The 13428-nt window shown below is 45.7% G+C and overlaps 1 protein-coding gene across 1 annotated transcript in view; it reads right to left on the bottom strand.

Moving 5' to 3' along the window:
- The window catches only part of Cmtm7 (CKLF like MARVEL transmembrane domain containing 7), a 38000-nt gene that overhangs the window by 2581 nt on the left and 21991 nt on the right, over positions 1-13428 (bottom strand). The window contains exons 2-4 of the mRNA XM_048348615.1: positions 7515-7688; positions 4579-4677; positions 315-396 (exon numbers count right to left, since the gene is read on the bottom strand). Of these exons, the coding sequence (XP_048204572.1) occupies positions 315-396; positions 4579-4677; positions 7515-7688 (355 nt within the window). The remainder of the gene's footprint in view (positions 1-314; positions 397-4578; positions 4678-7514; positions 7689-13428) is intronic.

The raw sequence follows: 13428 nt of genomic DNA, 5'->3' as shown, positions 1-13428 counted from the left end.
GCCTGCCTCCTGGGGTAAAGACCTTCCTTCCTTCTGAGTTGTTCCTGCTCCCAGCAGGGGTCTTTTGGAGGTGCTGTGAGTACAGATGACAGAACTCATCTGCCTGGGGCTGGGAATATGGCCTAGTGGTAAAGTGCTTGCCTCGTAAACATGAAGCCCTGGGTTTGATTCCTCAGCACTACATATATATAAAGCCAGAAGTGGTTCTGTGGCTCAAATGGTAGAGTGCTAGCCTTGAGCATAAAGAAGCCAGGGACAGTGCTCAGGCCCTGAGTTCAAGCCCCAGAAAAAAAAAAAGAAAAAAAAGAACTCACCTGTGGACTGTGTTCCACATGAGATCTTATAGGACAGCCACAGGCTCGCTAGGCACAGAAAAGTGGCCAGGAACCCGAAGACCTGCAATGAGAGAGAGGAGAGGAAGGTCACAGGCCTTGGGTCTATCACCGCATCCCATCTGCTTCTCTCTGTGCAGTGCTCCTGTAAGGACTAACCTGAGAACATACATATAGTAAGTTTTAGTGTTAAAATTATAACAGCTTCTAAACCCTGGTGATGACTCCGTTCTAGAGGGCTGCACCCTCGCCCATGAGACTAGTTCCTTGTAGTTTGACATTTAAAACTATGTGTAGCCCTTGTTTCTCTCTGTACCTAGGTAGCAACCATGGTAATGGACAGTAGAAAATGATCACAAGTCATAGACTATAGAAATAAACTTAGTTATACTTTCGCATTGTGTCAGTCTCATTCCTTTGATCATGGACTCCAAGTCTCCCTGCTCTCTTTGTGGCTGGAAGGCTTGGTAGTTGCCTGACACAACCACCTCCTCTGGCTCAGATGAAACGCAGAGAGGCCTGGTCACCAGCTCTGTGTCCTCGCCAGCCTCTGTGCAGGCCTAGGTGCTGTTCTGGGCCTCCACCCTAGGCAACCGCTGGGCCTGGGCTCAAGTTTAGATTTATAACTGAGTTAGACTTTTTTCCGGACCAAGAACTAAGAAAAAAGTGAACTGATTATTTTCATTTGGAATTCAAAATTTTAGTGCTCCTTCGTGGCCTGGGCATCTAGTTTTATATTTGTACATTTTCTCTGTGGCATATTCAAACTTTATTCTTAAACTGCTTTTAGAAACAAAGTTACATATCATTAGTCTTTTAGTTACAGCATATAAGTACACCATGAGTTATAAAGAAGACTTATGTTTGTAAAAGAAAAACCCGGCCAGATGCCAGAGGCTCTCGTGTGTAACCCTAGCTGCTCAGGAGGCTGAGATCTGAGGATCAAGGTTCAAAGCCAGCCCAGGCAGGAAAGTCCCTGAGACTCTTATCTCCAATTAACCACCAGAAAACCAGAAGTGGAGCTGTGGCTCAAAGTGGTAGAGTGCTAGCCTTGAGCAAAAGAGCTCAGGGATAGCTGTTCAGGTTCTGAGTTCAAGCCTCACAACTGAACAAAAAAAAGAAAGAAAGAAGAAAGAAAAGAAAAGAAAAAGCCACAAGACAGTTTAATAAGGCAACAAACCCAGAGTTCATTCTTGGAATAGAGTGCTCCACATTCTACTCCTTGTTCCTACCCTGATTTTAGAATAGCAGTTATATGCTGCTTCTGCTCCTTCCTTCCTTCCTTCCTTCCTTCCTTCCTTCCTTCCTTCCTTCCTTCCTTCCTTCCCTTCTCTCTCTCTCTCTCTCTCTCTCTCTCTTTTCTTTCCTTCTCCTCCTTTTTCTCTTACCCCTCGTCCTCTTTCCTTTTCTTTTCATGCTGGTACTAAGAATTGAATTCAGGGCCTGGACACTGTCCCTTAGCTTTTTTGCTTATGGCTGACACTCTACCACTTGAGGCACATCTCCACTTACAGCTTTTTGCTGGTTAATTGGCAATGATTCTTGAGTATTTGTCTGCCTGGGCTGGCTTTGAACTGCAGTCCTCAGCCCTCAGCCTCCTAAGTAGCTAGGATTACCAGCATGAGCTACCAGTGCCGGGCTGCAAGCCTCTTTACTTGCAGTACGGAAGCTTATGTTACCTTGCAGCGAGGAGGGTGCTGTGCTGCCTGCTCTTCTCCAGGCCCACACAGGGCTGAGCATGAGGAGGCTGGCCTCATCAGGCTGGGGCTCTTCATTCAGGGTGGGAAAGGGGCCTGGGAAAGGGCTTGGTGGAGGGCCAAGGGGGGACAGTTGTCTTGGCACCATGTTTCCTAGATGGGACCACCACTGGCAGCAGTGCGGACATTAGGCGCCTTCCAGGATCTAAGTCATTGGGTGGATAGACTCCTCCAAATGGCGGAAGCTAGCATTACTCTCAGCCCCTTCTTATGTCCAAGCTAAACAAGTGGAGAGACAGGAAGTCAACTACTTAGTCTTAAGCCACAGAGTTAGCCAGGGCTCGGGGAGGGTTTCCAGACCCACACAGAGATGTCGGGGTCTCCATGCCACCATTAGTGCATGGTAGTAGTCTCCAGACTTATGGAAATAGCTCAGTGAGCTGCCAGAAAGGCTGCATTTTCAGCAGGAGTTACTTTCCTTTTTCAGGCTGGCTGCTGGTTAACACTGTCTTCCCAGTGCCCCCTGCCCCAGCCTGCACCCTCCTCCTCCCCAGAGCCTTTTCCCCCAGCTCCCAATTGTGCCAATTGTCTATAGCACATAATTAGCCTATTAGAGTCTGGCCTGGCTGGGCTGGCATTGTCTGTTCTGCACAATTAGCACATTACTTACCATCCCTGGCTCTGACTGTCTGCACTGCATAATTAAACAGTTTATTATATTGGTAGAGAATGCTATTCTAGAAGACAAAGCCTTTTGTGCTAATTGTCACATTTGCCCTGTCCTCATGCCCTAAGTTAAATGAGCATTTCTTCTTCTTTGTTTTATTTCTCCTGACTTTGCCATGCCCATGTTTGGCCTTAGGTCCAGAGCTGATAGATGATAAATGATAGCTGTTAGTTGAGCTAGGTGCCAGTGGCACTAAAAAATCAAAAGTCAACAGGCACTGGGGACTCACCTGTAATCCTAGCTATTCAGGCAGACAATTCTAAGAGATTCTTATCTCCCATTAGCCAGCAAAAATCTGAAGTAGAGGTGTGGCTCAAGCGGTAAGGTGCCAGCCGTGGAGAGTACGAGGCCTACCATCAAGTCCCAGTAGTGGTGCACGTGTGCATGTTAGCTGTTAGGACTCTAGGGCTGACAATGAAGTGAAACCTGATCAGAAAGCCCAGTGAGAATCTCTGTGTGTGGCCTGAAGCACGGTGGACATGAGTTCCTCTGGCCCCTTCGCTTGGCACTGCTGTTGGCAGTTCCCTACCTGCAGGTGCCCCGACCCTTCTCACAGACTGCAGAGCAGGGGCCAGCTGGGGACTGTGAGGAGCTTGCCTAGGGGTGTTAGGGTTTAGTGAGGTTGACCATCTCTCAGAGTGATGTTTATCTCCTATGTGACCTTCAAAGAAACACTCCATCTCTCCGTGAAATTGCAGGAGCAAACCCACCCACAGGCCACTACAGCCTGGAGAATTTTGAGGTATACCAATAAAAACAACACAGAGCTCGCCTTTTCTGTTTCTTTTTTCTTGGTCTGGTATTGGGGCTTGGACTCAGGGCCTGGTGCACCCTCCTTTAGCTTTTTCAGCTCAAGGCTGATGCTCTACCACTTGAGTCACACTCTGGCTTTTTGGTAGTTAATTGGAAATAAGAGTACCATAGGCTTTCCTGCCCAGGCTGGCTTTGTACCACAATGCTCAGCTTTCAGCCTCCTGAGTAGCTGGGATCACAGGTGTGAGCCACTAGTGCTTGGCAGAGCTTTTCTTAAAATGCTTTACAATTCTCATCCTGGTGCCAGGCACCGGTTAAGTCGATTTAAGTTACTGAAGGAAGTGAGACTGGCCTGGACTGCTGGGGCCACCTGAACCTGCCACGCCCTGACGTTCCCACCTGTGAGACCCTGCTGAGACCAGCGCTGAGACAAGTGTCAGGCTCTCTAGAGATAGGCTGGCTGCATTGAGGTGGCATAGGTTCTATGAAGAAAGGCTCTAGGCTGGGTGCCAGGGGCTCATGACTGTAATCCTAGCTACTCAGGAGGCTGAGATCTGAGGATCAGGATTTGAAGCCCGTCTAGGCAGTAAAGTCCATGAGAGTCTTAGCTTCAATTAATCACTAAAAATGCTATAAGTGTGGGCTGGGAGTGTGACTTAGTGGTAGAGTGCTTGCCTAGCATACATGAAGCCCTAGGTTTGATTCCTCAGCACCACATAAATGGAAAAAGCTGGAAGTGGCTCTGTGGCTCAAGTGGTAGAGTGCTAGCCTTGAGCAAAAAGAAGCCATGGACAGTGCTCAGGGCCTGAATTCAAGCCACAAGACAAGCAAAAAAAAAAAATGCTGTAAGTAGAGCTGTAGTTCTAGCCCTGAGCATAAAAGCTCAGGGACAGAACTCAAGTCCTGAGTTCAAGTCCTAGTACTGGCACACACACACACACACACACACACACACACACACACACACACACACACTCCCCCAAACCACCACTCCTTTTTCTTCCCCCACCAGCAGGAAAATGATCATTGAGTCAAGAGCTTGTTCCTAAGGGCTTGGGGTCATACGTACCGCTCCAGCTACCAGTCCACTCTGGTTGTAACTCTTGGAGGCTGCCACGATGGAGGCAATGAGGAGAAGCAGGGTACCGATTACATAGTGCAGAAGTTCCTGAAGGCAAGGCAAAGCAATGAAGTGGGAAGGTGGTTACTCCTTCTTCTATTCTTAGGGAACAACTGGGTATCAGCTACTTAGGAGGCTGAGATCTTAAGACTGCAGTTCAAAGCCAGCATGGACAAGAAAGTCTATGAGACTCTTATCTTTAATTAGCCACCTGAAAACTGAAGTGGTGCTGTGGCTCAAAGTGGCAGAGCACTAGCCTTGAGCAGGAAAAATGCAGGGACAGTTCAAGCCCATGACTGAAAAAATAAAAATAAAAACACAGATCAGCATGGTGGTACACACTTGAAATCCCAGCACTCGGGAGGCTAGGACAAAGGTGGATCCTGAAGTGAAGGCCATCTTGGCATATATAACAAGATTGTCTCAAAACTGAAAACTTGCTGGGTGCTGGTACTTGCCTAGCTACTTAGGAGGCTGAGAACTAAGGATCATGGTTCAAAGCCAGCTTGGGAAGGTAAGTCGTTAAGACTCTGCAAGTAACTGCCAATAAGCCGGAAGTGGCGCTGTGGCTCAAGTGGTAGAGTGCTAGCCTTGAGCAAAATAAAGCCAGGGACAGTGCTCAGGTCTGGCATTAACACACACACACACACACACACACACACACACACACACACACACACACACACACACAAAAAAGATAAACCAAAGACCTCGATTCAAAAAAACAAAAATAATAAAATCTCCAAACTCAAAAAAGAAGGAAAAGAAAATGAAAGCCGGGGCTGGGGATATAGCCTAGTGGCAAGAGTGCCTGCCTCGGATACACGAGCCCTAGGTTCGATTCCCCAGCACCACATATACAGAAAACGGCCAGAAGCGGCGCTGTGGCTCAAGTGGCAGAGTGCTAGCCTTGAGCGGGAAGAAGCCAGGGACAGTGCTCAGGCCCTGAGTACAAGGCCCAGAACTAGCCAAAAAAAAAAAAAAAAAAAAAAAAGAAAATGAAAGCCAGTCCACAGAAAAACCTTATACATGAATGTTCTCTGTCACATTATTCATTGTAGCCAAATGGTGAAAACAACCCAACTATACCCATGATAAATCAAAACACAAGAGCCATACTTAGTGGCTCATGCCTGGAATCCCAGCTACTTAGGAGACAGAGTTAAGGGGAGCAAGGTTTAAGGCCAGCCCAGGCAAGATGTCAAGGAGACCTTATCTAAAAAATAAGCTGGGCCAAGTGGCGGCCTTTGTCTGTGATCTCAGCTAGGCTGGAGAGATACGTAGGAATGTTTTGCTCGCGTTCAGGACCCCCAAAAAGACCACCAGAGACCAAGACCGGTGTAAACAGCAAAGAGGCGTTTATTGTGAGCTAGCTCGGACCTCTGCTGATGACACTCAGAGGTCCCGAGTCAAAATCTAGCAGTCTTTTTATATCATGAAACAAACAACTCTTAAGCACTCTGGGGAAACTTCCACACAGTCAGGCATATGTTTGATTAACAATATATCACACTAAGCAAGCAGAGGGAAATAGGCTAATCTTTTGTTAGCAGAGGGCCATAGTTAACTCTGTTAGCAGAGGGCTATAGTTAAACTTTGTTAGCAGAGGGCTAAACTGCATTCCTAAAGTTAAACTTCAATCTCTGTTTATATCTAACACATACATCCTCCGTTTGAGCCATTCAGCAGTTTTTCTCAAAAAATGTTTTGTGCAGGCTTTCTGTGTAACCTCCTGATTTAGGGGAGAGCAAGCTTAGATTTTTAAGATGGAGTCACTTAGGCCTTTTCATGAAGATCAAGGTGAGATGCCCCAGCAAAATCTGGAAAGTCCATTTGAAAAAGAACTAAAGCAAACAAAGGGTTTGGGGTGTGACAGAAGGAAATGAAGTGCCTGCAGAGCAAGAGGGAAGCCTTAAATGCAAACCTCAGTACCAGTGAAAGTCAGAACAGAAGATGAGCCAGGTGCTGGTGCTCAGGGGGCTGAGATCTGCAGATCACAGTTCAAAGCCATCCCAGGTAGGAAAGTCTGCGAGACTCTTATCTCCAATTAACCACCAGAAAACTGGAAGTGGTGCTGTGGCTCCAAGTAGTAGAGCACTAGCCTTGAGCAAAAGAGCTCAGGGACAAAGTGAGAAAAGCCAGACACAAAAGACTATACACATGTGACTTCATTTACACAAAATGTCCAGAATGGGAAACTTCTTAATACAGGAAGTAGATTGGAGGCTGCTTAGGGCTGGAGATGAAAGGTAGGGAGATAATAGCCAAAGGGAATATTTGACTCTCTCTATGTGTCTCTCTCTGTTGTTGTTGGTTATGGGGTTTGAACTGGGCACTGTTCCTGAGCTTTTTCACTTAAGGCTAGCACCCTATCACTTTGAGCCACAGTGCCACTTCCAGTTTTCTGGTGGTTACTTGAAGATAAGAGTCTCATGGACTTTCCTACTTGGGTTGGCTTCAAACCTGATCCTCAGATCTCAACCTCCTGAATATCTAGGATTACAGGTATGAGCTATCAGTGACTATCTAGAATTTCTTTTTAAGGTAATGAAGTGTTCTAACTTTGACTGGTTATTGCACAACTCTGGACTTCTATGCCACCCTTTGAATTGTGTACTTTAAATGGGTGGTTGGGCTGGTACTTCCATGTTCCTCCTCCAACTTACATTGCTATTCAGTCACTTGAGAAAAATTAACATTGAAGCTAGAGCCATGACCTTGTTGCCACTGGAAAATGTTTTGGAAATTAGTGGGACATCAGGCAGAATCCCAAACTCCGAGGGGAAGCAGGAAAAGATGTAATTTTGAAAGAAGGAGTGAGTGGACAGGAAAGATTGCAGCCAATGTCCAGGCACACTGGGAGCAGGGCTGGTCCCCTCTCTTACCGACAGGGGCCAGCTGATGCAGGTGAGCACGCGGTAGAAACGGAAGAGGTGCACCAGGTAGAAGGCCAGGATCATGATCAAGTCGCATATGGTGACGACTTCAAAGTAGCTGTAGGCACTGTAGTCAGTCCATGCAGAGCTCCGCACGCAGATGAAGGCAATCAGCAGAGTGACCTGAGACATACATACAGGGACATTAGCTGGGCACCAGGGGCTCAAACTATAATCCTAGCTATTCAGGAGATCTTAGGATCACCATTCAAAGACAGCCCAGCAGAAAATTCCATTAGACTCCAATTAGCCAGAAAAAGATTAACCAGCAAACAAAAAGCCAGTAGAGATGTGGTTCAAATGACAGAGCACCAGCCAATTGAGTGGGGAAAAAACCTAAGGGAAAGCTCAAGGCCCTGAGTTCAAGTTCCAGTGTCAGCACAGTCAAATAAATAAGCAAACACAAAGACATCAGAGAAAAGCCTATCTAAGACAAGCACCAGGAAACAAACAGGAAAGAAACAACCAAGAGTCTTCCACAGGCTGCAAGTGACATATTGTCATGGTCAGGTTACTTCCAAACAAAATGGATCAGAAGAGTGACAGAATTTGATTTCAGATAGCAAAGCTTTTAACCACATATGCTGACTGCCACAGTTACAAACTTCATATCTGAAGTGTATTACACTGTACCAGCAGGATGTCTTCTCAGAAGGGAGCAGGGGTACAGGAAATTACAAAGCAGGACCAGTCATTTATTTGCCAGATAGCCACAGAGCAAAGAACAGAGGACAAACCAGGTGGGTGCGGGTGGCTGTCACCTGTCATCCTCAATACTCTTAGGAGGCTGAGACTTGAGGGACTAAGGTTGGAAGTCTATCTAGCAGAAAAGTCCTCAAGATTCTAGCTCCAAAATAACCAGCAAAAAGGTAGGCCTGAGGTGTGACTCGAGTAATAGAAGCAGAAGTAAGAAATCATAGTGAAACTGGGTGCCAGTGGCTCTTGCCTGTCATCCTATCTACTCCAAGGCTGAGCTCTGAGGATCACAGTTCAAAACCCAGCATGGGCAGTTAGATCCATGAGCCTTTTATCTCTAATTAATCACCAAAAAGCTAGAAGTGGAGCAGTGGCTCAAGTGGTAGAGCAAAAAAGCTCAGGGACAGCACCCAGGTCCTGAGTTCAAGGCCCAATATCAGCTGGGAAAAAGAAAAGGAAAAAAAGGAAGGAAAGGAAAGGAAAGGAAGAAATCTGAGTGAGAGTGAGGCCCTGAGTGTCACTAAAGTTACTGGACAGTGAATATCAAAGTGTGTGTGTGTGTGTGTGTGTACACACACGGGATTTTATGTCCTATAAGAGATGTGATAGTGTTGAATATACTCTTGGCTAGCCCAGCAGAGATGTGCCACTAGCATTTTAGTAAGAAGATGACAGGGGTCTGTTAAAAATCCACAATGCATAGGAAAGCTCCCTTAACGAAGAACAATCTGGCCCCCACACCATTGTGTTGCTGTTGAAAAACCCTACCATAGAAAATGTGTTTGCAATGAGAATTAAATCACAACATGGATTTAACTGCAGTTAAAGTGGTCATGTTGAAAAATACTTTTATTTCCCAATCTCAGTAATAGGAAAAGAATGCTCAGCCTGCAGATCACAGTTCACCATGTTCACAAAGGGGACTCTACTTAGCTGATCCAAACAGAAGGGTGTGGTTCTGACACCAGCCATCCTTCACATTGCTAATGAGCAACTGAAGTGTCTTCATTTGTTCTGGCTCCTTTGCAGCCAGCCACCCCAGTAATACAAGGTTTCCTGTCTGCAGGCTGTCACAACTTTTTTTTTGGGGGGGGGGGGAGTAGGTCATTGTGTCTGTCCCAGGCTCAGTCCCTGAGCTTTTCTGCTCATGGCTAGCACTCTACCACTTTGAGTCACAGCTCCACTTCTGGTGGTTAATTGGAGATGAGAGTCTCAGGGACTTTCCTGCCTGAGCTGGCTTTGAGCCACAATCCTCAGACTTCAGCCTCTTGAGTAGCCAGAATTACAGGCTGAGCCACCACACACACTTACAAAGATGTTACCCTTTATAGATGCCACACACTCAATCATTCTGCTTCAGTCCTTCACACGACCTGAAAGCTGTCCATTTTATGTATCTCTTTGCTTAGTGTCTTTTACTTAAATAGAAGCCCTGAGATGTTGGTGCTTTCATCTGCTTGGTTCACTGATGTGTTTCACCAGTGCTGAGACTGTGAAGTTTGCGGGCTCTCCATAACACTTGTGGAGTGAATGAATAAACAGATCAAAGAAGCTGGGCACTGGTGGCTTACACCTGTAATCCTAGCTACTCAGGAGGCTGAGATCGGAATGTCACAGTTCAACACCAGCCTGGGGAGGAAAGTCCCTGACACTCTGATCTCCAATTAAAACTGGAAGTGGAGCTATGGCTCAAAGTGATAGAGTTCAACAAAAAGAGCTCAGGGACAGTGCCTAAGACCTGAGTTCATATCCCATGACTTACCTCCCACCCCACCCCCCCACCCCTGCCAAAAAAACAACACTAAAACATTGAAACAGATCAATGAGTGGATGGACGGATGGCTGGAAGGATGGCTGGCTGGCTGTGCTTTCATACCCTTTCTCAGAGGGCCTTTTTGGGTCCAGGGTCCATTCTGGGTCACACTCTCCCTCCCCTTTAGCTTCTGGTTTAGGGGGACAGAGTGTGCAGAGGACCATTGGAACCTTGCCCTAGAGGAGCGCTGTGATTGTGGGATGAGACTAGGACTATTCCTACTCTGTTCCTGTCCATCTTGAACCAAGTGTGTGTGTGGGGGGGGGGGGGAGTTACACCCAAGAGTAGGGTGTAGCCAGGAAAATTATCTTTCTCACATACACACAGACAGACACAGACACACTCAGATGTGAGTAGAGTGAGGCTTTGGCTTGACAGAAGCTCTGGTAGAAGCTGATGTCTGGACCAAGGCTGCCTCTGACCACTGCATTTTTCCCAACTGTCTGCGGTTTGACTTCCTGACAGGGCAGGTCTATAACCCATTCACCAGAAACCCAGCAATGTAGGCCTTTATAATGTATGTAAAACTGAATTTGGACTAAACTGAGTTCTCAATAACATCCTCAGGGTGAAAAAGAGCTATCAGGCTGAATGTGGCCTTTGTAACGATTTCCTGGGGCTCTTGAGGTCTGAATGCAAGGCTAGGACTTAGAGAAAAGTAGAAGAGACATTTCTAGAGCAAGGAACACTGGAATAAGCGAAGATGATGTTTGGGAATCAGACATAGAATAAAACATAGTATCTGATCTGCGTTACAATATGTGACAACAAAAGGGATATTTTGGGGGAGTGATGAAAATACCCTAAAATTGGATTTCAGTGATAGTTACATAACTTTTGTCAATTTGCTTAAAAAAAAAAAAGTCAGACAGTGGTGTCTCACACCTGTAATCTTAGCTACCCAGGAGGCTGAGATTGCAGTTCAAAGACAGCCCAAGCAAAAGAAGCTGTGAGATTGTGATCTCTAATTAACCACCAAGACCAGATGTGGAGCTGTGGCTCAAATGGTAAAATGCTAGCTTTGAACAACAAAGCTCAGGGACAGCAACCAGGTCCTGGGTTCAAGCCCCAGGACACACACACACACACACACACACACACACACAGCGAAAGAAAGAATAAGAAAAATAGAAATACTACAGAAAATGTTAACTAGGAATATTTTGTAATGATGGCATTAGAGTATTTTTTTTCACCTTTGTGATTTTTTTGCGATATCTTAAAATTTTGTATATTGAAGCTGGGTCCTGGTGGCTCACATCTGTAATCCTAGCTACTCAGTAGGCTGAGATATGCAGATCAAGGTTTGGAGCCAGTCAGAGCAAATAAATCCATGAGACTCTTGTTGTTTGTTTTTTTTTTTTTTGCCAGTCCTGGGGCTTGAAATCAGGGTCTGAGCACTGTCCCTGGCTTCTTTTTGCTCAAGGCTAGCACTCTACCACTTGAGCTACAGCACCACTTCTGGCTTTTTCTATATGTGTGGTGCTGAGGAATAGAACCCAGGGCTTCATGTATACAGGGTGAGCACTTTACCTCTAGGCCATATTCCCAGCTCTTCCACAAGACTCTTATCTTCAGTAAACCAGCAAAAAAGCCAGAGCTGAACACATGGCTCAAGTAGTAAAGGTCTAGTGTTGAGTTAAAACAAACAAACAAACAAACAAGAGCATGAGGCTGACTTCAAGCCTCAGTCCTGGCACCAAAACAAAACACAAGCAACCCCCCTTATAATAGAAAATATGGCTATCAAAATTATGGAATACATAACTTTAAACAATCTTACTTTAATAACATGGAAAAATACTTATGAGGTAGTAATAAAAACAGAAAAAGTCCCAAGAAAGATGCATAATGTGAGCTGGATGCTGGTGGCGTACACCTGTAATCCTAGCTATGGAGGAGGCTGAGACCCGGAGGACTGCAGTTTGAAGCTAGCAGAGGCAGAAAATGTCTATGAGATTCCATCTCCAATTGACTAGCAAAAAGCTACCTAGCGGTGTGGCTCAAGTAGTAGATGCCAGCTGTGATTAAGCAAGTTCAGGGAGAGCAAGAGGCCTTGAGTTAAAGCCTAGGTACTAGTGTGAGCATGAGCATGCATGCACACACACACACAGACACGCACACGCGCACACACACACACACACACACACACACACACACACACTCAAAGGAAGCTGAGTTCCTGAAATGTAAGCAATGGTTAAACCTGGTTATAACTCAGGGTTTTATGTTAGGGGAACAAATAGCAAATGTCCTGGTTTGTGCAGAACAAAGCCAGTTTATTGCATATGAGCAACTGGCTGATTTTACTTTCTGAAGTATTCTATACTCAACTTGGTCATAGGAAGTTCTAATCTTTCCATTTGTGTTTTTCTATATTTCTTTTTTTTTGGGGGGGGGGGATAGGAGGGACTGTCATGGGGCTTGAACTCAGAGCTTTTGTGTTCAAGCTAGCACTCTGCCACTTGAGCCACCGTTCCACATCTGGAAACAAGTCTCATGGTCTTTCCTGTCACAGCTGGCTTCAAACTGTGATCCTCAGATTTCAAACTCCAGAGTAGCTAGGATTACAGGTGTGAGCCACCTGTTCCCAACTGTATTTCTAAATTCCAAGGAGCATAATCTGTGTCTTTATTATTATATGTGCTCTTCCCCTGAATTTTTTCTTTTTTTTTGCCAGTCCTGGGGCTTGGACTCAGGGCCTGAGCACTGTCCCTGGCTTCTTTTTGCTCAAGGCTAGCACTCTGCCACTTAAGCCACAGCGCCACTTCTGGCCGTTTTTTTATATATGCGGTGTTGGGGAATTGAACCCAGGGCTTCATGTATACAAGGCGAGCGCTCTACCACTAGGCCATATTCCCAGCCCCCCTGCATTTTTTTCTACAAAATATTTTATAAACATTTTCACAAAATATATACAAAGCAATTTCAAGTGACATACATTATACAAATGAACGTATTTAAGCAAATAAAAGCTGCCTCCCCCCACCCCTGACAACAAATGCCGGATCTTCTGTCAGTCTGTAAGGCCTCCCCAATCTAACAGTCTACTCAGTTCTTCAGAGGAAAACATTTCTTTTTCATAATTGCCAGTTTAAAATTTGTTTTATCTGGGCTAGGAGTGTGGTTTAGTGGTAGAGTGCTTGCCTAGTATGCATGAGGCCCTGGGTTCGATTCCTCGGCACCACATAAAGAGAATACTCCAGAAGCGGCGCTGTGGCTCAAGTGGTAGAGTGCTAGCCTTGAGCAAAATGGAAGCCAGGGACAGTGAGTGCTCAGGTCCTAAGTTCAAGCCCCAGGACTGGCAAATAAACAAACATAAAAAAAAATTTGCTTTATCTTTAGGCAATACTT

The sequence above is a fragment of the Perognathus longimembris genome, chromosome 6 (assembly GCF_023159225.1).
Source record: "Perognathus longimembris pacificus isolate PPM17 chromosome 6, ASM2315922v1, whole genome shotgun sequence".
NCBI classification, from domain to species: Eukaryota; Metazoa; Chordata; class Mammalia; order Rodentia; family Heteromyidae; genus Perognathus; species Perognathus longimembris.
This window is presented reverse-complemented; position numbering and strand designations above follow the sequence as displayed.